The 26,962-nt window shown below is 42.5% G+C and overlaps 1 protein-coding gene across 1 annotated transcript; it reads left to right on the top strand.

The window, feature by feature from the left end:
• Positions 1-15,920: 15,920 nt before the first annotated feature.
• CRYBB1 (crystallin beta B1) lies at positions 15,921-26,379 on the top strand. Its single transcript, XM_086944730.1, has 6 exons — positions 15,921-16,024; positions 17,405-17,572; positions 18,304-18,422; positions 21,355-21,487; positions 23,802-23,944; positions 26,022-26,379. Exons 2-6 carry the CDS (start codon positions 17,426-17,428, stop codon positions 26,209-26,211), a joined length of 732 nt encoding a protein of 243 aa, XP_086800856.1. The 5' UTR covers positions 15,921-16,024; positions 17,405-17,425; the 3' UTR covers positions 26,212-26,379.
• Positions 26,380-26,962: the final 583 nt, after the last annotated feature.

The raw sequence follows: 26,962 nt of genomic DNA, 5'->3' as shown, positions 1-26,962 counted from the left end.
GAGGCTTCTATCCCCCTAGACAACCCTTCTTTTACCCAAAGAGGAAGGGGTCCAAGAAACCGTGGTTCCAGAGGTCGCGGTGCTCCCAACACCTCAAACTCTACAAGTAAGTACTACTCCTCTTTCTTCTTTCCCTCCCATTGTAGGGGGCAGACTAAAACAATTCTATCATGTTTGGAATTCAATCACCCAAGATCCATGGGTTCTAGAAAGCGTCTTGGGCTTCAAGATAGACTTTTTACAGATCCCTTTCCAATCACACTTACCCCAACCCTTTGTCCTTTCACAAGATCAGGAAAAGATCGTGGCGGAAGAAATTATTTCTATGCTCAAAAAGGGCGCTATAGTGGAGGTTCACTGGTCCAATGCAAGATTCATAAGCACTCTTTTTCTTGTTCAGAAAAAGGACAAAGGGTGGAGACCGGTAATAAATCTTCGAGAAGTCAACAAATTTCTGGTCTATCGTCACTTCAAAATGGAAGGTATCCACCTTCTAAGAGATCTCCTTCTCGAAGGAGATTGGTTGGTCAAGTTAGACCTGAAGGATGCCTACTTCACCATCCCAATGTACAAGGAACATCAAGCTTTCCTTCAATTTGCTTGGAAACAACGTCTTTACCAATTCCAAGCTCTTCCCTTCGGCCTCTCCTCTGCCCCTTGGTGTTTTACCAAGATCATGAAGTGTATCATTACAATTCTAAGGGAAAGGGGTATCCGTCTCATCATCTACCTGGACGATATCCTTAGAATATCATCTAACTATTTTATAGCTCTATAGGCTCTTGATTCTTAATCATCTCTTTCTTTCAGGCAATTCTATTTGACTGGATTTCCATTGAGGAGCTTTCCATCAAGATATTGGAGATTCTGGAGTTCCTTCCTCGATGTTTCTTCTTGATTCTCTCCGTTTGTGAAGTCCTTCCTGCTGCTGCGATTCTTTTAAAAGAGGCAGATCATATCCTAGTTACATCCTTTATACACTGTTTGTTCTAGAACTTATCCTTTATGATGTAGTGCGGCTGTGTGAGTTGCTTATTAAAGGATAATGCATAATGTCAGCCTCCGTGTCTTTAATGAAATCCAGATTCTCTGGTCATGTTAATAGGAGAATCGCAATTTCTGTATTCAGTTGTTGCTCACTAGAAAAGCAGTGATTGGTATTACTTTATTTTAGTAGCTCGTGCACAACCTAATGTATATTTTAAGTGTTTTCATGTTCTCATACTAACCCCTCACTTCCTTGCCAAGGGCATTTCAAGCGTGGAATCAGATCAGCACAACAACACAGGCAGTGTTGGAAGTCACGACAGTGACAGAATGAATCAATAGTGTTTTGTCAGAGTCTTAAGAGGATTGATTGCTAAACTGGCCCACTAATAAAGTAATGCACTAATGCATCAGTAGATCTTTGTTGCATGATAGCCCTGAAGCTGAAGATAAAACAACCACAATAGACGTTTGAGCAACTCACAAACATGCGGATGTCACCCCAAATGATAGATGCAACTAATTCTACTGCTACCAGCTGATGAACCACTGCCTCGTAATTTACACTTCATGTACCATTGCTTAGATTTTCTATACATAGCACATAAATACCATTACCTCCCCACCAGTGCATTTTTATGGCCTCTCCCACAAACTCTAGTACCAAGCACTTACCCTAACCCTTGCTGTGACTCTAACTAATGGTAAATAAAAATCAATATCACTCAATTAAATAAATCAAATAAAACATAAGTAATGCTTACCATAATACTAACTCTACTACTCAACATAAATCACACCTAAACACTAACCAATATTAACTAGTTAATTGTTATTTTTAAATGAAATTAAATGCTATTAAATTAATTTTATTAAGTTAAAAACAAATCACTTAATCTAAATTGATTTCTGAATATAAACATAACTAATATAAAATATTTCCTTATAATAAATCACATTATATTAATACAATAAAAAACCCTTAGTATAAGGCGTATGCTTATTGTTGGAAGTGGTCCTTTCTTCAGGGTCATCCCCAAACCTTTTTCCTTCCTCCTCCTCTTTTTCTGACCATGTTTTTCTTTGCTTTAGGACTTTGTTTACTTTACCACTGCTAGAGTGATTGTGCTCTCTCCTTAAAACATGTTGGAATTGGCTTATACCCAATTGGCATATTTAATTTACTCATATCCCTAGTAAAGTGCACTACAGGTGTCCTGGGACGGTAAATTAAATACTGTTACGAGGACTGCAGCACTGATTGTGCCACCCACTTAAGTAGCCCTTTAAACATGTCTCAGGCTTGCCATTGCAGATCCTGTGTGTGGAGTTCAACTGCTCTGTCGACCTGGCAAGTTAAACCTCTTGCCAAGCCCAAACCTTCCTATTTAATAGGGTAGGCCCTGGACAGTCCAAGGGCAGGGTGCAGTGTATTTAAAAAGTCGGACATGTACTTTTAAGTTTTATGTGTCCCGGTAGGGAAAACTGTTAAAGTACATTTTTACTACTGCAAGGCCTATAGTTCCCATAGGATAACATTGTGATTACCCTATTACATTTTATAAGTGTAATCTCCAATTGGGAAGATATGAAGAATTCAAATTGGTGCCTCTGGAATCCCAATTTAAAATTACATTTTATGGTGAAGATGGATTTTAACTTGCAATTCTGAAAATGACACTTTTAGAAAGTTGTTATTTTCTTACTTTAGCCATTTGGCACTTGCTCCCTCTCTCTGACCACATATTTCGGTGAGTGACAGCTGGGCTTGGTGTATTCCCCCTAGACTGCCACACACAATGGCAGCTTAAGTGTGACTTGGTGGGCCATCCTGGCAGGATGGGAGGGAGGAGCAAGACACAGTGTCACTTACACCTGAATAGGCTGTGTCCTGTTCACACACAAAGGGCTGCATAACCCCCTGTAGTGAGTCTGAAGCCGGGGCAGGAAGGACAGATACTCTGTGCACTTCAAAGACATGTCTTTGAAGTCTCACCAACTTCAAAGGCACAACTGGGTATAAGTACTGGACTTTAGACACCCTCACTTCTGAACACTTCTGGACCTATGAGGCTCTGCTAGAAGACGGTCTGGGGTGCTGCAAAAAAGGACTGTCACTCTATTGAATCACTGTTTTGCTGAACTCCTACTTTGTTGTGTTCCCCTGCTGTCCTCTTGCCTTGTTAAGGGGACTGAACCTGCAACACTTAAACCAAGAGTGACTCCAAAATCTAGCTTGCTGGCCTCCTGAGATGAAGTCTCAGGGACATAAAATACTTCCAACCTACTTCCTTCTGCACCTGGACTCTAAATCTATGAGTCTGCTCTGCCAGGTGGTGCCACCCTAGTCCTGGACCCTTGAAATTGGACATAAGGGTGTTTCTCCTGCGAAACAAATGCATCCTTTGCGGAGCGATGCATCCCCAAGCAGAAAAGACCACACTCCTTGGCTGAGCACTGCATCTTCAAGTAGAACTGACACAGTGCTGGATTAGACCACTTGCAAAAGACCTGCATCGCCGCTGCGTCTCGCATTTGGGAATGGAGCCTCGCCTTCGGAACCGTCACTGCACAATGCTGCCCCGGCGTAAGCTCCTTGCATCCCTCATCAATGGCAGCCTCAACGATGATGACGAACCTCTGCATCACAGCGTTAGCTCTCATCGGAACCGACACATAGTCTCCACTGAGTCTCACATTCTCGACACTGAAACTTCCCATTGCAATCCCCGTTGACAGGATTCTCAACGTCGACACATCAGGACCTCACACTGCAGCCTCATCGCATCTCAGAACCGACGCTTTGCCTCTGCTGCGTGATGCCTCTTCAGCACGTATCCAAGCATTGTTCCCCAACTTGGATTAAGGTACTGTTTTTCAGCAGAACTCACTGGGTCCCTATAGCCGGCCTGCGCCAGGACTGAAAGAAAATATTACAAAGGAGTTTGTGCATTGTATTCATCACTGCAGCAGCACAGATAGGGAGGCAGAGTAGTCAAGCAATGCCAGACTGCACCAGTAATGGAAAAACAACACTGGGTGTGGGCTTCCCACAGTTAGGCCAAGCCTCTCAATCATAAAACAACAGAATAGATGCCAGTACCGTGAACACTACTAAACAAAACTAAATTGTCTCACACAGAGAATTAAACTGAGTGCGGATTCAAGCAATTTTTTAGAATTGATCACTGTTTATTTGTCATATATTTTTTGACGTTTTTGTTGGTTATTATTCACCAAAAGTACACAGAGGAAATTACAAAACAAACATTACATACAACAGTTTTGATAAAAATGACATTAGCCTAAAAATTGTGCATAAATGACAAAACAATCAATCAGAGGTGGTTGATCAACATCAGCATTCCATTCTCGCATTCACACACAACACAAACATACAAATCAATATTTACAATTCCAATGTCACGAATTAGGAATTTAAATGTACACCAAAAAAAACTTGTTTGATTTACTCGGAAGTTATTAAAGAGTATCATGAACACAATTTAGTGAATAGAGATCTTATGGTGTAAACACACGGTCTACGCGTTTCGAACCCCTGACAGGTTGGGGGGTTCTCACCAGGACCTCATAACTGTAAGGGGAGAGAGAAAACGAGACCTGGGTCACTAAATGTGGAGATGTAGTAGAACAGACAACTAGCTGCCCCGACTAGCGAATACCTCTTACCTTTGCAACGAGTGGTGTGCAATAATTACTCAGTAACCGGACGTTGACAACTACAAAGAGGGGCACAAAAAAACCAATAAGAACCATGGGTTTATACTCTCAAAGAAGCCAGCCCTAGGAAATTTTTTAAGGGACCATACACTTACTTTACAGCTGCACAAAAGTCTGTGTGTTATCTGTGAAAGAAATTGAGGAAAATAACTTTTTAAAGATGTCTGTTGGTCCAATGGTGAAGGGACAAAAAGTAAACGAAGCTTAGCTTACTTGTAATTGCTCTGCATAGGGTAGACTGCCAAGATTGAATCGTGGACCTGTAAGAGCAAAAGGTCCCTGTGAGACACTTGTTTAAGTTTGTCTTCTTTAAATAAACAATGAGGATTGCGTTTGAGGCAGTAAAAGCACATGTCTGGGCTTACTTGAAAGTTGTTGTTAATCCGCCGCGTTAAAGTTGGAGGTCCAGGGCAGAGTCGGGGACCTGTAAGGGTAGGGAGCGCTTATGTTAGATTTGGTGTTATGTCGGCGCGTGAGCTCGGGTAGCACGCATAGAATGGCGAGCGCGCTTACCTTCGAGGGGATGGCAGTCTCCAGTATACTTGTCCGCGTGTAAGTCGCAAGCAAACAGCTCTCCGACTGGCGTCCTGTTTATGCGTTAAATAGCATTATCACTCCATTTCCGCGAAGTCGAGGATCATGGTTACTATAGTTCAGATGGTGGGCAGAGCCGCGGACTTCAGAACCGGGCGATTATGCCTCATAGTGTTTTAAAACCACTATAATAGAGCAGTACCTTGTTTCAAATATCATGGGCATTGTCTCGCAATGTTAAGGCCCTGTTTAATCTCAGCTGTGGTTTGATTGCCAAGTACACGCTCTATGTAAATTCAAAGGTGGGCGGGGCCTCGAATGTAAACACAGGACGTAGAGTAAGGTGGCTGCTGTGTCCATCAGAAAATTTGTTGCAGGGGTAAGGCTTTATCTGAACTGGAAATTGACTTATTTGTGAAGTTTGTTAGAACAGTGCTATGAGCATTATAATGCATCAGTAGGGCTCTGCTTATTCTAAAATCAGGGTTTGATATGGACTCAATCCTTAAATAGCTCTGAGAAGCTTGCAAATTTGTGAAGGGCAGCAAATGGCACTCTTCAGGTGCAAGTCGACCCGCAGTAGAGGCCCAGTGGCAGAATTACAAAATCCTCATTCTTCTGTCTTGTGAAGCAATATGTGAGTTTGCACATTCACAGCAAATACTAACAATATTATGTTCAAAGGTAGTGAAGAAGTCAATAGCTGCTTGCTTGTTGCACAGTCACAAAAGCTAATTGTCACCAGATTGATTGCTCATCTGTTTGCCTTCGGTATTTAAGAAGTGGCATGGTAATTCCAGAATGCTTCAGTAGGGTATCATGGCATTGTTAGGGCAGTGTTGTCTTATGGATTTTTGGGGGCCCGACAAGACATATTTGGGTGCCCATGTTCGTCATTTTACTGCTAATTGAAGCCCACATAACCAAAACAAAGTTTCAGAGACGGGGGTTCACACAAAAACAGGTGTAATATGTCTTTCCAGGGCCCCCAAACATCCTTAGAATACCTCTGGGCAAAGCGACTCGGATATAGAGCTAGGTAGAGAGTAGAGAGGCTGAGATATGGAAATAGACAGAGTTGTGCTAGAAAAAATACATTTTACTTCTCCAGGGGGGCCCTTTGAAGGTGAGGGCCCTCGACAATTGCCCAGTTTACTCCTGCTTTAAAGCATCACTGTGTTAGAGTATGGATCAGCTATAATGCTGCAGGATGTCATGGTTTAACTAAAAGCACCTTAATGTATTCATACCTATCAGAGAGAGTTCAGGGGAGCATAAGACAAGCAAGGGTTACCTGGCATCAATTGTGGTGGTTGGGGCCATTTAAACTTTTGTGTTGGGTTTGATCCTACTATGATCCCTCAGACTGGGCAACCTACACCTATAAATACTTGACTGTTAGGGTACTGTGGCCAAGCAGTTCAAGGCATCTTAGGAAGGTGGCTTGGAGGGTAGAGGCACATAGCTCAAGGAATCAAACTATAGCACAATAAGTGAATGTACAGTTTAGGGCTTCTCTTATAGGAAATGAGAAGCACTTTTACCACACCAAAACATAATACTGTACATTATTACTGAAATCCACACTATGGGCTTAAGTAGCATTACTAGGAAGCACACCATCGGGTTCAATACACAGAGAAGCAGAAAGTCTTAGACTGAAGAGCAGTTGCAGGCTCACTATGGCAAAGTGGAGGCTTGTTCCTGCAATCTGTGACCAGTAAGTCAGTCCATAACCCTTGAGTGAGCAGTTTTTGGTTGAGGGTTGCACTTACCTTTCTAATTCCCAGTAAGATCTCTTTGGCCAATTCAAAATATCTCTCAGTGTGAGAATTGGGTTTTTGGGTGAGGGGGTGTGACAAGCAACAGCCACAATCCTTGTCAGGGTGAACCACAAAAAGTCACTAAATTAACCTGTGCTTGATCTTCTGGTATCTTCACATAAAAGCAGCCAGGCATAACTTAGAGGCAATCTGTACACTATGTATGCTGTACTGAAACAGAAATAATGTAAAAGCGCAATGCAAGATAAATCCCATACCAGTTTAGAAAAATAGTGAAAATGTAATAAATGATTTGATACCAAAGTGACAACTATTCAATCAGTACAACCGGGGATAATAATTTTCAAAAATGTAATGTAAATATAGCATCTACAAGCACAAAGCACCACTTGCGGTTATCAGGTCGTGCAAAACAGGGTCAAAGTCACAAGTTCAGGCTGACTGGGACAGAGCATGGGCCGGATACAGGGACCAGTTTACTCCTGCTGAAAGATTTACCTTCTAAAGTCCAGCATCAAGAGTTCCATTTGCAGTGGAGGTGACCACGAGTAACAGGGAGAGGGTCGTGCATGGTCGCCGCTGTAGCATGAAGAATGTTTACATCAAGGGGTGGTGAGGGACAGAGTCTCTGAATTAAGCAGAAAGCTCTCACCCAGTCAAGAGATCAGGGCTAGATCCAACACCGTTTTTTAGCTCACTGCACCATCCCAGTTTCAGAACCTGGCTGTATGCAAATTAGTCTGTTCCTGTCCCAGTGCATGATGGGAACAGGGCAAACCAAACTACAAAAGCCAATTCTTACACTGGGAAGGAAACAAGCTCCCGGGGACCGGTTTCTGGCATTACAGCCGTCTTCGGCCCGGTTTGCTTGAATCCTGATGGTGCAATGAGCAAGGGTCTCACATCTGAGAATACCCTTCCACGCTTAGGGTGGACAAAAATATTTACAACAAGGGGTGGTGAGGGACAGAGTCTCTGAATTAAGCAGAAAGCTCTCACCCAGTCAAGAGATCAGGGCTAGATCCAACACCGTTTTTTAGCTCACTGCACCATCCCAGTTTCAGAACCTGGCTGTATGCAAATTAGTCTGTTCCTGTCCCAGTGCATGATGGGAACAGGGCAAACCAAACTACAAAAGCCAATTCTTACACTGGGAAGGAAACAAGCTCCCGGGGCAGTGAGATAAATAACGGTGATGGATCAAGCCCTGATCTTTGGACTGGGTAAGAGTGGTCTGTTTAACTCAGACACTCTGTTCATCACCACCCCCTTTTTGTAAATCGTTTTTGGCCACTATAGGTGTGGCAGGGTATACTCAGACATGAGTCCCTTTCTCACTGCTCCATCAGGATTCAAGCAAGCCGGGCCGAAGAAGGCTGAAATGCCAGAAACCGGTCCCCGGTAGCTTGTCTCCTTTCTGGTGAAGAATTGGCTTGGTAGTTTAGTCTGCCCTGTTCCCATGATGCACTGGGCCAGGGACAGACTGATTTGCATATAGCCAGGTTCTGAGCTGGGATGGGGCAGTGAGATAAATAACGGTGATGGATCAAGCCCTGATCTTTGGACTGGGTAAGAGTGGTCTGTTTAACTCAGACACTCTGTTCATCACCACCCCCTTTTTGTAAATCGTTTTTGGCCACTATAGGTGTGGCAGGGTATACTCAGACATGAGTCCCTTTCTCACTGCTCCATCAGGATTCAAGCAAGCCGGGCCGAAGAAGGCTGAAATGCCAGAAACCGGTCCCCGGTAGCTTGTCTCCTTTCTGGTGAAGAATTGGCTTGGTAGTTTAGTCTGCCCTGTTCCCATGATGCACTGGGCCAGGGACAGACTGATTTGCATATAGCCAGGTTCTGAGCTGGGATGGGGCAGTGAGATAAATAACGGTGATGGATCAAGCCCTGATCTTTGGACTGGGTAAGAGTGGTCTGTTTAACTCAGACACTCTGTTCATCACCACCCCCTTTTTGTAAATCGTAGCATGAAGAATGGGCATCGCAGCTGGTCATCACAGGTGCGCAAAGGTCCTGTTGGGTGTCCTGGACGGTCTTTGCTGGAGCTTGGAGTTGGTGGTCATCGTGGGCTCTCGATGCTGTAGTGCACTGGCAGCCTTCGCTGGCTATCGCCGTAGGTTTAAGAGTCAGGTTCACTGGAGCTTCACGTTGGTAAGTGGCTCAGAGGCTAGATCTTGGTGAGAATTAATTCACAGTCGTTCACAGAGCCCAAAAATGAAGGATTTCTCCTTTTCTTTTAGGAGGAATTCCATGGATAGCACACCAATGGTCCATGACCTGAGGGGCACCTCTTTGAGATCAGGAGCTCACTCCTGCAGAGGCCAGAACCGTTCAGGTAGGTCCAGTTGCAGGTCCAGGCAAGTCCAGTGAAGCAGGTCAGCCAGGAAGTTGCAGGAAGGCCTCTGGAGCTTGTGGTGTCCCTGTAGCCCAAAACAGGTGATCAATCAGCTGACCCTTGGAATCACTTCAACCTGGGATTAAAGGTGGAGGTCTAGACTTCCTTTTCAGACAGCAGGGCAGGCTTCCAGCAGCAGGGTAGTCCTCTGGGGGCAGGGTAGTCCTTCTGTAGTGTCCACAGGTCCAGAAGAGTACTGAGGGTCTGCTTTTAATACCGGGTTGCCCACTTTGAAATGAAAGAACTTATGGAACTTCCCCCCTACAGAGATGTCTGGAATTTCCTGCCTCTCTGTTCTGATCCCAGTATGTCTGCAGGCACAATAGGCTAGTGTGAAGTCTGTTGTGTGTGAGCTGAAACATTGTTGCTGAAGTGCAAGTAAGACAGGTGAAAGGTCAGCTCCCTCATTAAGACAGGATGGCCGATCCTTCAAATACCCAGACCCTCTTCTGCGTGGCTATCTGAGTGGAATACACAAAGACCAACTGCCAACTACACCTAGTCATGCGAACAGGAACAGACATCTGGCACCAAATGGATAGGACAAGAAAATGTTTTCTAAAAGTGTGATTTTCTGATTTGTGACTTAAAATCCGACTTTACCAACAAAAGGGGATTTAAATTACAATTCCTCAAATGCCCAAACATGATATTCCTACCTGTTCACAAACAAAAATTATAATGTATTAAACGTAATAAGGCAACCCAATGTTATCCTATGGGAGAGATAGGCCTCACATTAGTGGAAAAAACAATTGTAGGATTGTTTCACTACTAGGACATGTAAAACTAATACATACCCAACTTTTTTAATACAGTACACCCTTCCCCTATGGGCTGCCTAGGGCCTACCAAAGGAGTGACTTATATGTATTAAAAAGGAAGGTATAGGCTTTGCCATGTCGAAATGGCAGTTTAAAACTGCACATAGGCTGCAATGGCAGTCCTGAGATATGTTTAAAAACGCTACTTAAGTGGGTTACGCAGTAGGACCTGCAAACCCACTCATAGGATTGAATTTTCAGGCCCTAGGTACAAGTAGTACCACTTTACTAGGGACTTATTGGTAAATTAAATAAGCCAACTGGGTGTAAGCCAATATTACTGTGTTTAAAGGTGGGAGCACAAGCAGTTTAACACTCGTTAGCAGTTGCAAAGTGGACAGAATCCTAAAAGACAACAAAAACGGATTCAGAAACAGGAAGCGGGCAAAATATTTTAGGGTGACCTTGGAGAGGGGGCAGGTCCAACACTCAAGCACTGTTGTTTCACTTGGTCGTGCTGCACAGTTTGTAATTCCAAGTGCAGATGTGCGGCTATTGCCATTACAGCTTGTTTCGATGTCCCTGCCTCTTCACTCTGAGCTAGCCAGTGAAGATGGCAATAGTTCAGCAAAGGCTTGACAGACAGCAGCTCCCACCCTCATGGTGGGAAATCCTTCCTTCTGGTCCACAGCACTGGAGCAATGGGCTCAGATAAGTCAAAGGCACCACAGGGTCTCTGTCTCAGTATGTGTCAGTTACTGGAGAAGATGCTCTCATGGATCATCACTTACAAAGTTCGTTTTGAGACTAGAGGAGGTTTATGTAAGTTGGCTCCAGACACACTTCATTGGCAATCTGCTTCTTCTGCACCAGTACTTTCCCAAATTCAGTGGCTGGGCTACTACTTCTCAGGCATCTCTCTGAACTCTGATAAAACAAACAATGATGCAGAATGTTCTCAAAAGAAACAAGAGAGAAATAGAAATATAATTAAACAATGATGATACATTCACAATTGCAACATTCTTGAGTTTGTTTTTTGTACTAGATTGGTGATCATTTGGTATCAAAAGAAACAGCTTAACAGGAGCATATTCAGCAGTGTTCTGAGGGACTAAACCCCATATTCTTTAAAGAGTAGAAAGCCAGATTCATCCTTGCAAGCCAGTCACATTCTTCTTCTAATCGTACAAATGCTCAGAGTAAACAGAACAACTGATGAATGGAGGATATGGTCCTATCATTGTCCGTCTAATATTAAGATTGCCTTTTCCAATCATTTAGCAGTGTAGAGGTGGTATACAAACACCAATTAAGCAAAGTATTTTACTTTGTGCTCAACCTTGGAAAACCGACCCCTAATGTGGAAAACTCTCCTGAGCATCAATGACTGGAAAGTTGGTCCGGTTTTGGCGATTTTTATATAGTTACTTAAGCATGGGATGTGAGTTTGAATCACCAACATAAAAAAAGAGTCCCTTAGACTTTTTGTCATTCTTTCAGATCAAGTGCAATAGTTGCTAAAATGGCAACTGTGTACTTCATCCATTATTGAAGCCATGACACTTAGATGATAAGCAGTCTAGGGCCAGATGTAGGTAGCCCTTTACCGATCGGAATCGGGCGAAAATACCGATTTTCGGCCGTTTCCGATCGGTAAAGGGCTATTGAGATGTAGGGGCACATTTTCGGTAATTTTACCGAATCGGTATCATTACCGAATCGGTAAATTTACCGATTCGGTAATATGTACCGAATCGGTAAAATAATTACCGATTCGGTAATATTTACCGATTCGGTAAAATTACCGAAAATGCAATGTAGGTAGGCAATGTACCTCCTGCACATGGCTTACAGAATCGGTATTTTACCATGGAAAACAAATCCATGGTAAAATACCGATTCCGGTGTGCATGCACATGTGTGCATGCACACCTATGCCATGTGACAGGCAGACCTGCCCTTAGGGCAGGTATGCCTGCCACATGGCACCCACGCCTGTTTAGGGGGTGCCAGGGGGTGTCAAAGTGACACCCCCTGCACCCTTGTGAAATTCGGTATTTACCGATTCGGTAAATACCGAATCGGTAAAGCCTATTGATTCCTATGGGCTTTGAAGCCCATAGGAATCAATAGGCTTTACCGATTCGGTATTTACCGAATCGGTAAATACCGAATTTTACCGATTCGGTAAAAGGGAACATCTGGATTCCCTACATACCAACCCCTCACATTTACCGAATCTTAATTACCGAATCGGTAAAATTCGGTAATTTTCGGTAATTAAGATTCGGTAAATGTTACTTACCTACATCTGGCCCTTAGTGTCTAGCTTTACCCTAAGGACATGATACCATGGGCTTTAGTCCTGATTGTGACACTTATCCCAAGAGAGCTTGTCATTCTGTAAACATGGCTTTATCTCCCTATATCTGAGACTCTAAACATGTGGTGTACATTCACCAACTGTGCTATCTCATCTACATGTGCCTAATACTGCTCACTTCATGATTTCCAGGGCTTATTTTTAGCCAGTAGTTGCAGGTGTGTTGGGGGTCACTGGCATTCTGTTTTTTGAGAACCAGGACTTATTTTCATCAATAGACTTTCACCCAGAAAAAGAGAGAGACAGGAAGAAAATGCGGGCAGAAAATGGAATAGAAGATGGAAAATTGAGTAGGTAAGGATGACAAACAACCTACAAAAGTGAGTCAAAGCGCAGAAAGTGTGGGGGATGGATGAAAGATCACTGTAGTGGGGCTACGTCTCGCCCCAAACAAACGCACTGCTAAATGTGCCAATTGCGCAATTGTATGTCAATATTATTCAACGTTCATCCATATAATCCATAAGCTTTATCAATTTATCCTTATTTCACCAACTTCAATTCGAGTTTGCACGCTGAGTGTTTATGCCATTTCCGATTTGTTACTGCTCAAACCATGTCTATCCGGACCTTCAGTGAGAACAGGACTGACGCATAAATTCATTTCAGGCAGTGTTTATTAAAAATACCCAATGCATTTCGGGCTCAATGCCCTTCTTCGGGGGTCACTGTAAATGGATAACAAATAATCACAATCACTTATTATGTTCAACATTAGAGTATAACATTTGCCAATGTGACTCAATTATAAGTGTATCACACGATTTCTGAAACATTTTTTGCCACTTTAAAACTTGTGCAATAACTGTATGCATTACAAATAACTAGATGCCAATCATCCCAAACGTTGTATTCCTCCTTAGTTTGTCGTCTTATCCCCATTATATGCCTAAACATTTTAAGACATTAGAACCAGTGCCTCATCCTGTGTTTATGCATGCGAGTATCTAACACCACTTTTCTGCATGTCTGCAGTCATTAGAATAATGCTTGAATTCACTTTCTAGCCCTTCCGTTTCCCATTAGAGGGAGAAGGCATTGTGAAATAATGATGGTTTTGAGCACGAAGGAAGGGAAAGAATTATAGCCAAGGGGTCACGACGGGTTCCGCGCTGTGAACCACACGGGGAAGGAAGTTAGCAGAGTAATGGGAAACGGAAGGGCTAGAAAGTGAATTCAAGCATTATTCTAATGACTGCAGACATGCAGAAAAGTGGTGTTAGATACTCGCATGCATAAACACAGGATGAGGCACTGGTTCTAATGTCTTAAAATGTTTAGGCATATAATGGGGATAAGACGACAAACTAAGGAGGAATACAACGTTTGGGATGATTGGCATCTAGTTATTTGTAATGCATACAGTTATTGCACAAGTTTTAAAGTGGCAAAAAATGTTTCAGAAATCGTGTGATACACTTATAATTGAGTCACATTGGCAAATGTTATACTCTAATGTTGAACATAATAAGTGATTGTGATTATTTGTTATCCATTTACAGTGACCCCCGAAGAAGGGCATTGAGCCCGAAATGCATTGGGTATTTTTAATAAACACTGCCTGAAATGAATTTATGCGTCAGTCCTGTTCTCACTGAAGGTCCGGATAGACATGGTTTGAGCAGTAACAAATCGGAAATGGCATAAACACTCAGCGTGCAAACTCGAATTGAAGTTGGTGAAATAAGGATAAATTGATAAAGCTTATGGATTATATGGATGAACGTTGAATAATATTGACATACAATTGCGCAATTGGCACATTTAGCAGTGCGTTTGTTTGGGGCGAGACGTAGCCCCACTACAGTGATGTATATAATTCCCAGTGCCGACAGGGCATGGCACTTCTAACAATCAGCACGCATTCTTCTGACATAATGGAGATGAATTTGAGGAATTAGGCATATGAGGTGTGCATCCGGTCCCCCTTTACAGTGCGGATGGATGAAAGAGGCATAAGTTGGAATCAAGGCTAGGCTAGGTTTTCAGTAACCCCAGTGTTTAACAGCACCGACAAGAGGTACCTGCACTTATTCTTTTGCAAATGAGGCACTATTGTTTTCTGTATTAGGTCTCAGATGGATCCCGTAACACAGTGGCGGCTCACATAGGGTGTGCTGTGGTGCGGTGTGATGGGTCGGGGGAGGGGCTGGGTGGGGGTAGTAAGCTCGGACATGCAACGGAACCGAGGAAAGTAATTATTACGTTCCTTCGTTCTGTTGTACGTCCAAGTTTACTACCCCCCACCTTTTCCCTCCCCCGCCCAGCAGCATACCCTATGCGAGCCGCCACTGCTGTAACCTGCATTCTTCAGAGTAGAGTAACGTATGCCTAAGATGTTCCCTTTACAATAATAATGTCCTTTGTATAGGTCAGCTGCTGCTTGAAGGAGCTTCCCTGATCTACAGTATGAATGTAGCCAGTACATTATGAGAAGCTGTGACTTTGCCCATTTGCAGAAAATCCCAGGTCAGCCAGCAGCAGTACAGAAGTGCATGGCAAACATTTGTTAAAGGTTCAATACACCAAGAAAAACACCTTGACCTTAAGCAAAGGTCACATTCTACAACAAATGACCAATGACCTGGGGTTGATCACAGATTGTACTGCTGAGTATGACCCCCAGAATATTCTTATTCAAGACTTTCGAGAACAGAATATTGAGTGACAAAATTTCGAAAGGTAATTGCATACAGGGAAGTATAGATTTACTAGTCCTAACTCCACTTCTTTTTACCATAAACATGCACGTATTATGTAGGTGTATATAAGTTGAGTTAGGTATAGAACATTAAGACTAACTTACCTGTCAATACATATATATTTTTATATTTTGTCCCCAATATTGTGTCCCATCAATATTCTGAGGAAGATATTCAGGGTGCACAACTTCATGGCAGTACACACTGAGGTATCATGTTTGAATTTACTCCTTTTCAAGTGGCCGCGAACAGAAGAAGCATTCTCCTTTTTGGTAAGTAAAACTGGTAAACGTTCTATGGTGCCACTTGTTCTGTTTTTTAGGAATCCATTCTGACCAATTGCCTTCGATGCCCTTGCCCCCTGTTTCGGTCTGAAATGACTCTTTTTTTAAATGCCTAATGTTGGGAGGTGAGTGCCACACAGGTTTAAAGCTGGACCCTCCAAAAGACTCCCGTCAGGAATTTCTACGGTATGTGTTTAGTGCACAAGTTCAAAACAAAGCAAAATGCTTGCTTCAGCTGCTGTGAATGGGTGATGTTTCCAGCCGGCTGGCGGGCCTGGGATATGTGATGACCCGGGGCTTCGCGCGGACTCTGATGAGCTGGGACTTCTATTGTCTCCCCGCGTGCAGCGCCTGCTCTTGCCAGGGTATAAATAATGCTCTTCGGTCACCCTCCAACATCACGCCCAGCAGCTCCAGCAGGAAACAGCTCCACAGGTGAGAAAAACTGACCCTATGCAGCAGTCGTATCATGATGGGCTCGCCGCCTCCGCGCAGAGCCCAGCGCCTGTTTTTATGCGCCAGCTGTGCGCAAAATGAATCCATCTCACCGGATATTTCTCCGAGTTAGAGCTTCATTTTCAGATACCGCATCACGGAAACAATGAACAAGGTTTGCCTCTTTCTGTTTCTAAGCTGTGCTGTCTAAAAATGGAGCTTTAATTCGGAGACATTTCTGGTTAAAATGAAGTGGCTTTATGCCTTGCAATCGCATAAAAGGAGGCGCTCGGCTCTGCGCTGAGCCACCAAAGCCCAGCATGATACCACAACCTACTCCATTAGCGAAGAATGCAATGCAGTTTACAAGTTCTATTTAATGACTACTTTCTCTCATGAGTGCATGGAGAACCTAACACAGGCCAGATGTGGGAGTTAAAGAGAGCCCCTGAAAAAGGTATAATATTAGCCCTATATTTCACTGAGCGACCTTCTTCTGGGAGTCGTGTCTTGGTACTTCTCTGGAATGTTTCCTTTAGAATAGGGATGACAATTTATTTCAATTAGCACAATTAGTTTCAAATTCCTTGAAAATCAAGCATAGTTTTGGGAGCGAATGGCAACAGAAACTCATGAAGTATGTCCATACTTCTGTGCCTGCCTCAAAACCAAGATGCATAAACTCTGTACAGAACAAATGATGCCTAGGATTGAAAGAAAGTTTTGCATATCTCTTTCAGTGCCGCTTTTAGGTCTGGTTGGACTGAGGCACTCTCATCCCAATCAATCCTGGAAGTGGCCCACAGTTCGATATGCTTGCACTATATCCCAAATTTTGAGTCCAGCACTGCCAGCAGCGAAAAAGGTATTATTCAAAGATGTTGTCTGAAAATCAGACATTTTGGGTTTGAGCAGAAATTAGTCATGTGGTGGCACCTCTAGATTTCATGCAGTAAAAAACCTATGTGTCTAAGCTTGTGAGGGTGCAAGCAAATTTAACAATGGATTGGGTAAATAATAGAATATTAACAACATGCATTAATAACGCACACATTATCTCAGTGTGCAAAGTGCTCCTGTCTTTTATGTGCTTAGGAGCTGCAGCATTTGATTTTATTGTGATTGCTCCACATATAATTGGTTTCCGCAACATGCGTGCTTCATCTGTGTGTAATTCTGTAAAACTGTTCCTGGAAAATACGCCAGATGAATAACAGTCCTTGTCAAGTGACGTAGCAGGGAGACGGTGCATGCTTTGACAGTGTCTGTTGACATTCCCATGAATGGTCGAGGTAGCAGCCTTTGAAGGCGAAGTCAGCACTAAGTTTGGCTGTTAGTCTCTCCTCAAAGTACAAATGTCACTTGTGGCTTGTTTTTCAGATATCCTCTTCAAAGGTAAACATGTCTCAGACCTCCAAAGCTGCTGCTGCCGCTGCTGCTGCCGCCGCTGCCAGCCAGGGCAGCGACTCCAAGGAAAAAGGGGTGCCACCCTCTGTGCCAATCAGCAAGCCCAGCAAAGCTGGGGATTCTTCTGTAGGAACCTTCAAGGTAAGGACTTCAAGCACAAAACATAGATCTAGTAACAACAAAAGTATTACATAGCATAAGAAAGCCAGATCTTCCATGCTTACATCCAAGCCGCTCCAGAGTTTCCAACATTAGCGTTGACTACTCTAGAGATCAATGCTCAGATCTGTCTTTGTGAGTTAGCAGCTCCTGAGTACATTCATTAATTAGGGATGGGAGTATAATGTGCTATATGGCGACTGGCTAAACACCACCAGTGTTCAGCCTTCAGTTGTCTACTGCTCAGAAACTTGCCCTGAGCGGTTCATCGTTATCATAAGTTTGGAACCTCTGGCTTCTGTGGGAAGCCCAACCTTGACTGACACAGATACTGCGCCCATCTTATACCAGCCCATGGCCCAAGATTCATGGTGGTACGGTGGGAATCTCTGCAGCAATATGTTGCTTCTCAAACACGTTATATATATTGCTATTTACTCCAGAGGACATGAATGCCAAGTCCAGTGTATCATATCTTTGTAATGTTTTTGGAATGCTTGCCATATAAGCTGAAAAACAACACCCATAACAGAATCTGATCAACAACGCACCACACATTGGGTTGTAGCACATGTTATACAACTTCTGTTTATTCCTTGTTTAATTTTATTGAGATTATCCAAGGAAGTTAATTTTTTTAAAGCCAGTGGCGAGAAGATATCCACAGATATATAGTATCTGTTAACGTTGTGATTCTTACATCCCTGTTGCAGATCATCATTTTCGAGCAGGAGAACTTCCAGGGGAGGCACCTGGAGCTGCTGAATGAGTGCGCCAGCCTTGGCGACCGTGGGTTCGACCGAGTGCGCAGTGTCATCGTGGAATCTGGGCCGTAAGTGACCTGTGTGTGGGAGTGATGGCAGAGCATTTGTAGGATGTCTTAAGGTTAATCCAGTGTACTTACATATATTGCTGCAGATGCCTCTGTTAGCATTCAATAGAAAGATCAACATTCACTGAGCTCACACATTGATAATCAGGCCCATTTGACACAAGCTCAAATCTCCCACACCATGACACAAGGCATTGCTGGGTGATGGCTTACACAAGATGACCCAAAAAGCAGCAAAAGTGACCCAGGAGGAGATGAGATGGTAATTTCTCCAAGCGGCAGACGTCCTTACAGTAGTCGAAATGGGGTTCTCCAACAAAACAGAGTATTTAATATCATCCTACAACATTATGGAGTACTGTATATTGACCACTACTATATCAACAAGGTAAGTATATATAGGTACGTTTAGATTTACTATTCATAACTCCATAACTATGTCACATTATATATATATATAAAGTATGTAGACGTGGAGCTAAGAGTAGCAAATCACCACTTGCCTATGTGTACTTAGCAATATAGTGGAGGTTTAAAGCATGCACTGCATATTGTTGCAGGATCATATTTTCTCAGTCTGTATGGTGGCATACATCTCCCATAATAGGTTTTGCATGGAATAATCCCTAAAAATGGCATAACGATGTTAACAGTGACATCCTTTCTTTGCTATAATGTGCTTGAAACATTCAGAGACTGTTTACTGCTCCCAAAACATACAACCAGCTTAGTCACCAAGATTACACAATATCACACTAGGGAGCGAATGTGCCCTTGTCATGATAATTTGCACAACCATGCACTCGAAGGGACAGGCTTGGCATTTCTTGGTAGATATTTGGATAGTTTGCAGTGCAACAGGCAAAAGGTTGCACCCTCCCAGTGTACTAAAAAGCCCTGTGGTTTACAGGTTTGCTTTGTTAAGTCTCTCAGAAACTTGCCTTTTACCTTTAGTTTTTCTCGACCGTATATTTAATATCTGCAATTTCCAAGGTGTATTTCAATCACAATACATGTGTTTGTGACCAGAGAGTCTTTGGCTTCTGATACACACACCTTCTGCATGAAAGTGAGCATGTGCTGAGAGACACAGTTACAAATAAAGATACAGCTTAAAGAAAGCCAAAACCACCTCTTGTTTTGCCTCACTCTCATAAACAAGAGGCAGATAGCCCAGCTGGGGCCCCTTGAGTTGAGAAGACAGATTGCAAGCCTTTACAAGACTTGACCAATGTCCCCTCTGTGACCCACCAGCAGGGGTCACTGTGCTGCTTTTTCCCACCATATCCATTCCATACGAGTGATGACCATGGTGAGCAGTACAGGCAGGTTTTTTCAAGCAATTATAGCCACCCGAAAGATAGCATTTCATGACAAATGTTATCTTACCCCGTTTTAGGCATTGGGAAATAATTAGTCTTGAGACATTACATCATTTGAACTATCCCACCATAAAAATGAACAATGTTTACACACACTCTTTCTTTCAAGTGGTTAATGTGTTTCCACCCCAAATATCATATCTAGTTAGGAAAGCATTAACCTAATTACTGTTTTATCAAGTCAGACCAAGTATATATACATTTATTAGCCAGTTAAGATAGCAGCAACCTTTAAAATGTGCAATATAAAAGCAATTCATTAAATTATATAAACATTTTTTTTAAGTCAAATCTCAAAACTAGTGAAAAGTTATCCTTGATTACACTTACATACTGTGTAGTGAACAAGTTAACTACAATGCATTTTCTATAAAAAGGGATACTTTTAGATTGAAGTTATATATAAACGTCCTGCCCTTTTCCATTTCTGAGGTTTATTTCGCCTACTGAGTGTTGTGGCCTGTTTTTGTGCATACCATGGCAACCCAGTGATCAGGTGTGCTGCCAAAGACTATTTGAGGGCATTTCCTTGATTAACAAAAAACACAAAGTAGCCTGAAAACGACCTAAAAAGAGCTATCTAGCTGATGGGTCATTACTCTTGAATAGTGTTTTAACGTGATGGGCTGGTAGGTAGTAAATGGTGAAAGTTTCTCTGCAGGAAGAGCACTTACCTTTAAAACCTCGCTGCGCGTGAAGCCGCACTCAGCAGTGATTTTAAGGTGCTTTGTTGAGTATTAGCGGAGTTTCTCAAAGCATTCATTGCAGTAATGGTCCTCTGCTAGGCCATCTCCTGTGCCTTAATGCACTGCCTGGTGGGGAGGGTCACAAAAGTAAATTAAGTGCCCACCTCATGGGATATTATGGATCCTAAGGTTATACTTTAAAGTTTGTGGTCGTCGGGAGAGTGGACCACTCACCTCCAGCTTGTTAGCAAATTCACTTAGAAACACACCAAAGAAGAATTCAAAGGGTCTTTGCCAGCCTCTAGGTGTATATGCGCAGGGGCACGAGGTAAGACTTAAAGACTTTTGCCAGCAAGTAAAAAACGTTTTCAACTAGAAAAGAGTCCAGATATTACGTGTGAATCTGATATGTAAAATCTACTTTTGTAGCTTGTTTTGCTGTATCTTATTTGGCTAGACAAGCAAGTTGATATGTGTGCAGGTAGACATTTATATGGGTGCCAAAGACAAATCCAGACCTGTATTAGATATCTGTCTTATTTTGTTTGATTTTACTAGAGCTAGTAAGGACATGTCCTAATATTTCAAGTCTAACACACATGTTAGGTATTGAGCAGTTGCAGTTTTTGATTCATGGTATGTTGTATTACGTATAATTTTATTGTGAAAAGTACATATTCCCCTGTTCAGCTAATTCCTTTAAAAAATATATTGCACTTCTTGATTTGTACATTGCATGCAAAGAACTGTCTTAAAATGTTTATTCTTGTCTCCTTTTGCGTGTGATCCTGATGTGTTGTTCCTTCATATCCCTCTCCCAATGGTGTTGCGTGGCCTGTGTCTTCCCGGCGGCCATCTCTTCAGCTGGGTTGGCTACGAGCAGTCAAACCTCCGTGGGGAGATGTTTATCCTGGAGAAGGGCGAGTATCCTCGTTGGGATACCTGGTCTAACAGCTATAGGAGCGACTGCTTCATGTCCCTCCGCCCCATCAGAATGGTAAGCCAAGCTCTTCTTTCCTCCTTAGTCTTCAGATATAGGCGAGTCCTTGCGCCCCATGACTAGGGACACAGCCTACTATAGTTCCTTGTCCTCTGTAAAATCTTGGTATTTTTATGTGCAGCTAAATGTGCATCCAACAGCTGTAAGAGATAGTCATTAAAGTACATTGCAGACCTTTCATTACTTTTTTAACAACATGAGATGGAAGATTCCTTTACATCCATTTATACTTGAAAAAAAAGTCCTATAAAGTTTTCAGACTGTTCTACCACAGAATCCTTTCCTGTTGGAAAATGAACTTGATGTCCACCACTTGGACAGTTCCCGTCCTTTGTATCATCTAAAGAAGGAAACTCTGCTCTAACCAACCTTGTCCCAGCATGAAGTTCAGGGTTGGGTCTGGAATTCTATTCCCAATTTAAAACATATAATATTTTGTGGCAGAGTCGCTTCCAGCACCATCCTGTTTCGTTTACATCAAGAACACAAAGCATGGAGGTGGGTTGAATCCTTTTGTTAAATTGAAAATAGTCAGAACCTGGATGTGGCCAGAAGGCAAGCTTCGTGGACTCTTGTCACTAGAAAGGATTTGTCCTGGTTGAAAATAGAGGAAACTAGGCTACTTTGGATTTTAAATATACAGGGAATGTCTTCAACTTCGCTCTCACGCCTATACACACACAGCCGCGCGCTCGCTGACCTCTGAACCACAGAACATGTCACATGAGGTAGCAGATGCCTTTTAAATAGGTTTTTAGATCACACAGGGGGCTGAGGACTCTCTTGACACGTTCTTTGAACAAAGTTTATCAGAACAAAGTTGAGGCATATGGATGGAAAATGTTTGCATCTCAAAGCACTGACTGACAAGATGGATTCAGTTAAAGGTTCTGAAAGGGAAGGCGTGCTTTCTTGCACTAGGGGCAAAGCTATTTTTGCCACAGTAGAAGGGCTTCACTGAGGCTCCATTACATGCTGCACTGCGGTTTATTACAATTTAATGTAGATGCTTTGCTCGTCCCTGAAGTGCACTTGCACTGTGCGGTTGCTGATTGTTCAGCACGCGCTCGAGAGGTTACTTGGCACTGCTGTGCTATAGACTCCCTTGGAACAGAGAATTATTGTCCACGCCGCGCGCATTATTTTTAAGCTGCCTGGAGCATGCACTTTGCAGATGTATAGCAGCGGCTTTTCAAAAATGGCCTCGATTCTAAAGTTAGGGTGGCACGCAGCCAAGTAGCTGTTCCTCTGCAGACCTCAAATTGTTTTGTTTTGAATCGGAAACTGGTGCTACGGCTCGCGGATGAGCCTGTGACCTTTCTGCGGTGAGTAATAATTTGCTTCAGGCTCAGCCTAGGCGGAAACAGCACGGTTTGAACTGAAATCAATTTAAGTCAACATCACACACGCATGCATAGCTGTGTAGCGCTGTTCTACTCCCTAATTTTATGAGACTCGTGGATGTGAGCGGTGCTTAATTTGAGCCGGTAGTTGGGGGTGAGGACCCTCGGAACTCACCAGCACTTACTTTTCATCATCAGATGTTGATACAAGGCAGGAGAGAGAAAACACAGAATGAGAAGAAAAGGAGACAAAGAAAGACAGAAAACAGTGACAGAGGGAGATAGAAGAGATGAGTAAGAACCTTTAAGATTGAGATAAGGAGGCTGGGAGTGTCTTGTGGTGGATTAAGGACCTATAAGGTGAATCAAGACTACGCAGCCTTAGTATTCGATACCCTAACATTTGATAGCGCCGGCCACAGGCTTCTTAGCCAAAGTTTAGGCCCCAGACCTATTCATTTAAAAATCAAGAACTAGTTATATCATAACCAAACAGATCAGCAGTGCCAGATTGGGAATTAAAAGACGGCATAACACACCAGCCCTTCTCCCTTCCTTCACCTCTATATATCTCTTTCGTTCCATCCATTCTCTCACTCTCTCTCTCCTAACTTCCTCTGATATCTCCTTCTCTCTCTGTAGCTATCTCTTTCTGAGTCTCTCTCAATCACACTCTCCTTTTTTAATTAACCTTAAGGGGGAGCTCAAGTGATTGGCCGATGCTCCAGCTGCCCCATGGGCTTCAGAAACTGACCTCCAATTGCTCCAGCAATCACAGAAGTGCTCAAAGACTTAAAATGCCAGTCCGGCCCCCCAGAATAGAGGTCAGCAGACGACGCTGAAATACAGTTCAGAATGTTGTGACGTAGCCGGCCATGCCCAAGATATACTAAAGATGATACACGCCTTGAAGATTCAAGGGACCCTCTCAGGCCCTGTGAATAATTGTAATGCTTTGCCTTCTACAGGATAGCCAAGAACATAAAATCTCCCTCTACGAAACCGCTGACTTCAAGGGCAACTCGATGGAGATCCATGAGGATGATGTGCCAAGCCTGTGGGCATACGGATTCTGTGACCGCGTGGGAAGCGTGAGAGTGCCCAGTGGAACGTAAGCCTACATTATTTAATTGCTTCTTCCTTGCATGCAATAGTCTTGCTTACATCCTCTTTTTCACTGTGTATCCTGTAATATACTTAACACTTGAAAAAATCAATCATATAAAAAAGAAGATAATGAAGTACTTGAAATAGTTGTGACTTTCTCAATAGAGTGGAGGGCAGGAAGAAGATAACATGTTGGTTGTGCAATAAACTGCAGATTCTGGTCGACTCTGAACTGAAAAGTCCATATTCACTGCCAATAGGTTTAACATTCTCAATGTTATTGTATCACAGAATACATGTTCAAAACTATGGAACTGAGAGGTCTCCATTGTTCCTGCCTGATGGGAAATGCAGCTGGTAACTCGAATGCCTCCATTACAAGTAGTCCCATTAACTCCACTACATGAGGAAATTGCTGTTATACAACATATTGCAAATATCAATTTTGTGATGAATATCAGCAAGTCAGACCTGGTGGCGTTTATAGAGAAAAATGTACAGTATTTCCTGGAACATCCAGATTTTGGTGCGATAAACTGCAAAATCCACATATTATTCCCTAAAAACGTATAGCTGGGTGGGATCCATCACACCCTGTAAATTCCAACTCAGTGGAGGTGGATTTTATGAGGTGACAATAACACCAACTACAGGGACACTCATATTGAGGGACTAAGTTGAGTGGTTCTTGGCTTTACTGCCTATTGGATAACTTCTATCACTTGATTACTAAAATACAAAGCTGTCCCAAGTTGAGCTACTCCTCAACACTGCTGTCTGATAACTCACTGATACCAAACGTAGTGCCCTCATAGCTACTGCCCAATGGGTAACTCATTGATAGCAATGTTGGTGCCTTAATGGCTACCATCGAAAGTGTGAATTAGGCTGAGTGCCCTCGTGGCTACTGTCTGATGCAGAACTCATTGATACCAGGCTGAGTGCATTTGTGACTGCTATCCAATTGGTAACACACAGATACTGAGTTCAGCACTCCCCATTCCTACGTACTGATGTTAACAATGCTCCAAAAACCAAGTTTAACCTATCCTTTGTGCCAGCATCTTGGGTGGACAATAGTATTACCGGCTACTAATTATCACACTCTGTTTCCAAGTTGAGTACCAGACAATACTCATGGCTCATACATTACCTTACCCACAGCATCCTCATTCTGAGCACCAATGAGTACTAGTGCCTTAGGGGTTCTATTCCCTCAACTTGTAAAATACCAACCGCTCTTAGTGTGTCATAGCATCAAACAGTATTAGCGTTTGAGAGGTTCAACAACGTTAACTCCATACCTGAGCACCAATCAGTACCGCTATCTCTTAGACTCCACACTTCCTGGCTGAGCAACAGCCACCACCTGGTTACCTACAGAACCACCTCTGGGATCAAAAGTTGTTATTTGTGTCACTTAGATTCTACACTTTTGCTCCCTAGCTAAGCACCAATCAGTTTTAAATGTAAATAGGTTCCACGCCCTCACTCGTTAAGCTTGAATAGTGGATTGCATAATATTTTCCATATATGATCATTTGCCACAGTAATTCTGCTCTCACGAAGCTGCAGATTCCTTTAAGCTACAGTCTGCTGAATTCACCACAAGTTCCATTCTAGTCATAGCTACAGCGCTTTGACCACACACTAAAGATCTTTAAAGATGAAACTGCAGTCTTTGAAACCACATCATATTGGTCTACCAAATTCTTTCTTGCACCATTAGGCTGTTTGCTATTTAATACATCCGGTGTGGTTTCTCACAGGTTTTTATTTTTCTTGTTTTTTTTATTTTTTGGGGGTTATATTGGAAAGAAAAGTTGATTGGTGATTCAAAAACGTTACATTGGGTAGAACAATCAGGCTTTTAAACGTAGGAATAGATGTCAAACAATGCCTGTTGTGACACTGGCATGTCAAACTGATTGGAGGTATTCCTGCTTGAATATGGATTAGCTTGAATTTGTAATCAGGCTTTGAAGGATACTTCTCAAAGTTATGGCTGAATTAATTTTGGCCAAGAAGCATCTACCACTGCTGAACATGATGGGTTTACTATCTGTATTTCTTTGTTGCAGCTGGGTCGGGTATCAGTACCCTGGCTACAGAGGCTACCAATACCTCTTTGAGAATGGTGACTACAGACACTGGAATGACTGGTCTGCCTTCCAGCCACAGATGCAGTCTATCCGTCGCATCAGGGACATGCAGTGGCACCAAAAGGGATGCTTCACTATTCCCACCATCGCGCCATCAACAACAAAGTGAGCCACGACCATCTCCTGACTGCCAACAGAGCTCTCTTCTGGCACTCACCATCTAAATGAACATCTCTGAGTTTTTTGTAGCCTGCTCTGCCAGTTGGATTACTGTATATTGCACATTTAATGGATGTACTTTACTTTATGATGCAAATAAAAAATGATATTACGCAAACCTACTGCTGTGTGTTTTCGGAAAGTGTGGCAAAAATTGAATGCTGATTTCACTGAAAAGGTTCATTTTAAAATTTCATTTACTTTACAGATTTGGTATAATTGTAATTGTTCTGAAATACATGTAGATTATATATATTTATTTAATCAGTATATCATTAGGATCAGGACTACGAGGTGATGAATGGTGGCCTTGTGGAGTAATGAGGTTACTGAAGTGTTACTGATTACAGGGTGTCTTGCTCCTATCCCTGCCAAAATGGTTCTTTTTATAATATATCCAGTATTATGGATAGAACAAATACAAATAAACCGCTATTAGATTTTTCATTATCCTGCATGTTCCTATACATCAGATAACTATTAGGAACAAATATCAATGATCTTTTAAGTCGCCAATTGGTTTCAGTGCTTGCAACACAAATTTCCTCTTGTAATTGAATTCACCTGAGCCTTCATCAAGACGATAAATAATTTAAAAAAGAAGGATAATATCAATAATGTTTATAAATACAGACAGTTAATTACTCAAATAAATAGAAAAAATTAAAAGGCATATATTTTTCCAAGATAGGGAAAATCAC

Source organism: Lissotriton vulgaris, chromosome 11 (genome assembly GCF_964263255.1).
Source record: "Lissotriton vulgaris chromosome 11, aLisVul1.2, whole genome shotgun sequence".
Lineage (NCBI taxonomy): Eukaryota > Metazoa > Chordata > Amphibia > Caudata > Salamandridae > Lissotriton > Lissotriton vulgaris.
The sequence above is the reverse complement of the archived record's forward strand: the minus strand, read 5'-3'. Positions and strand labels throughout refer to the sequence as shown.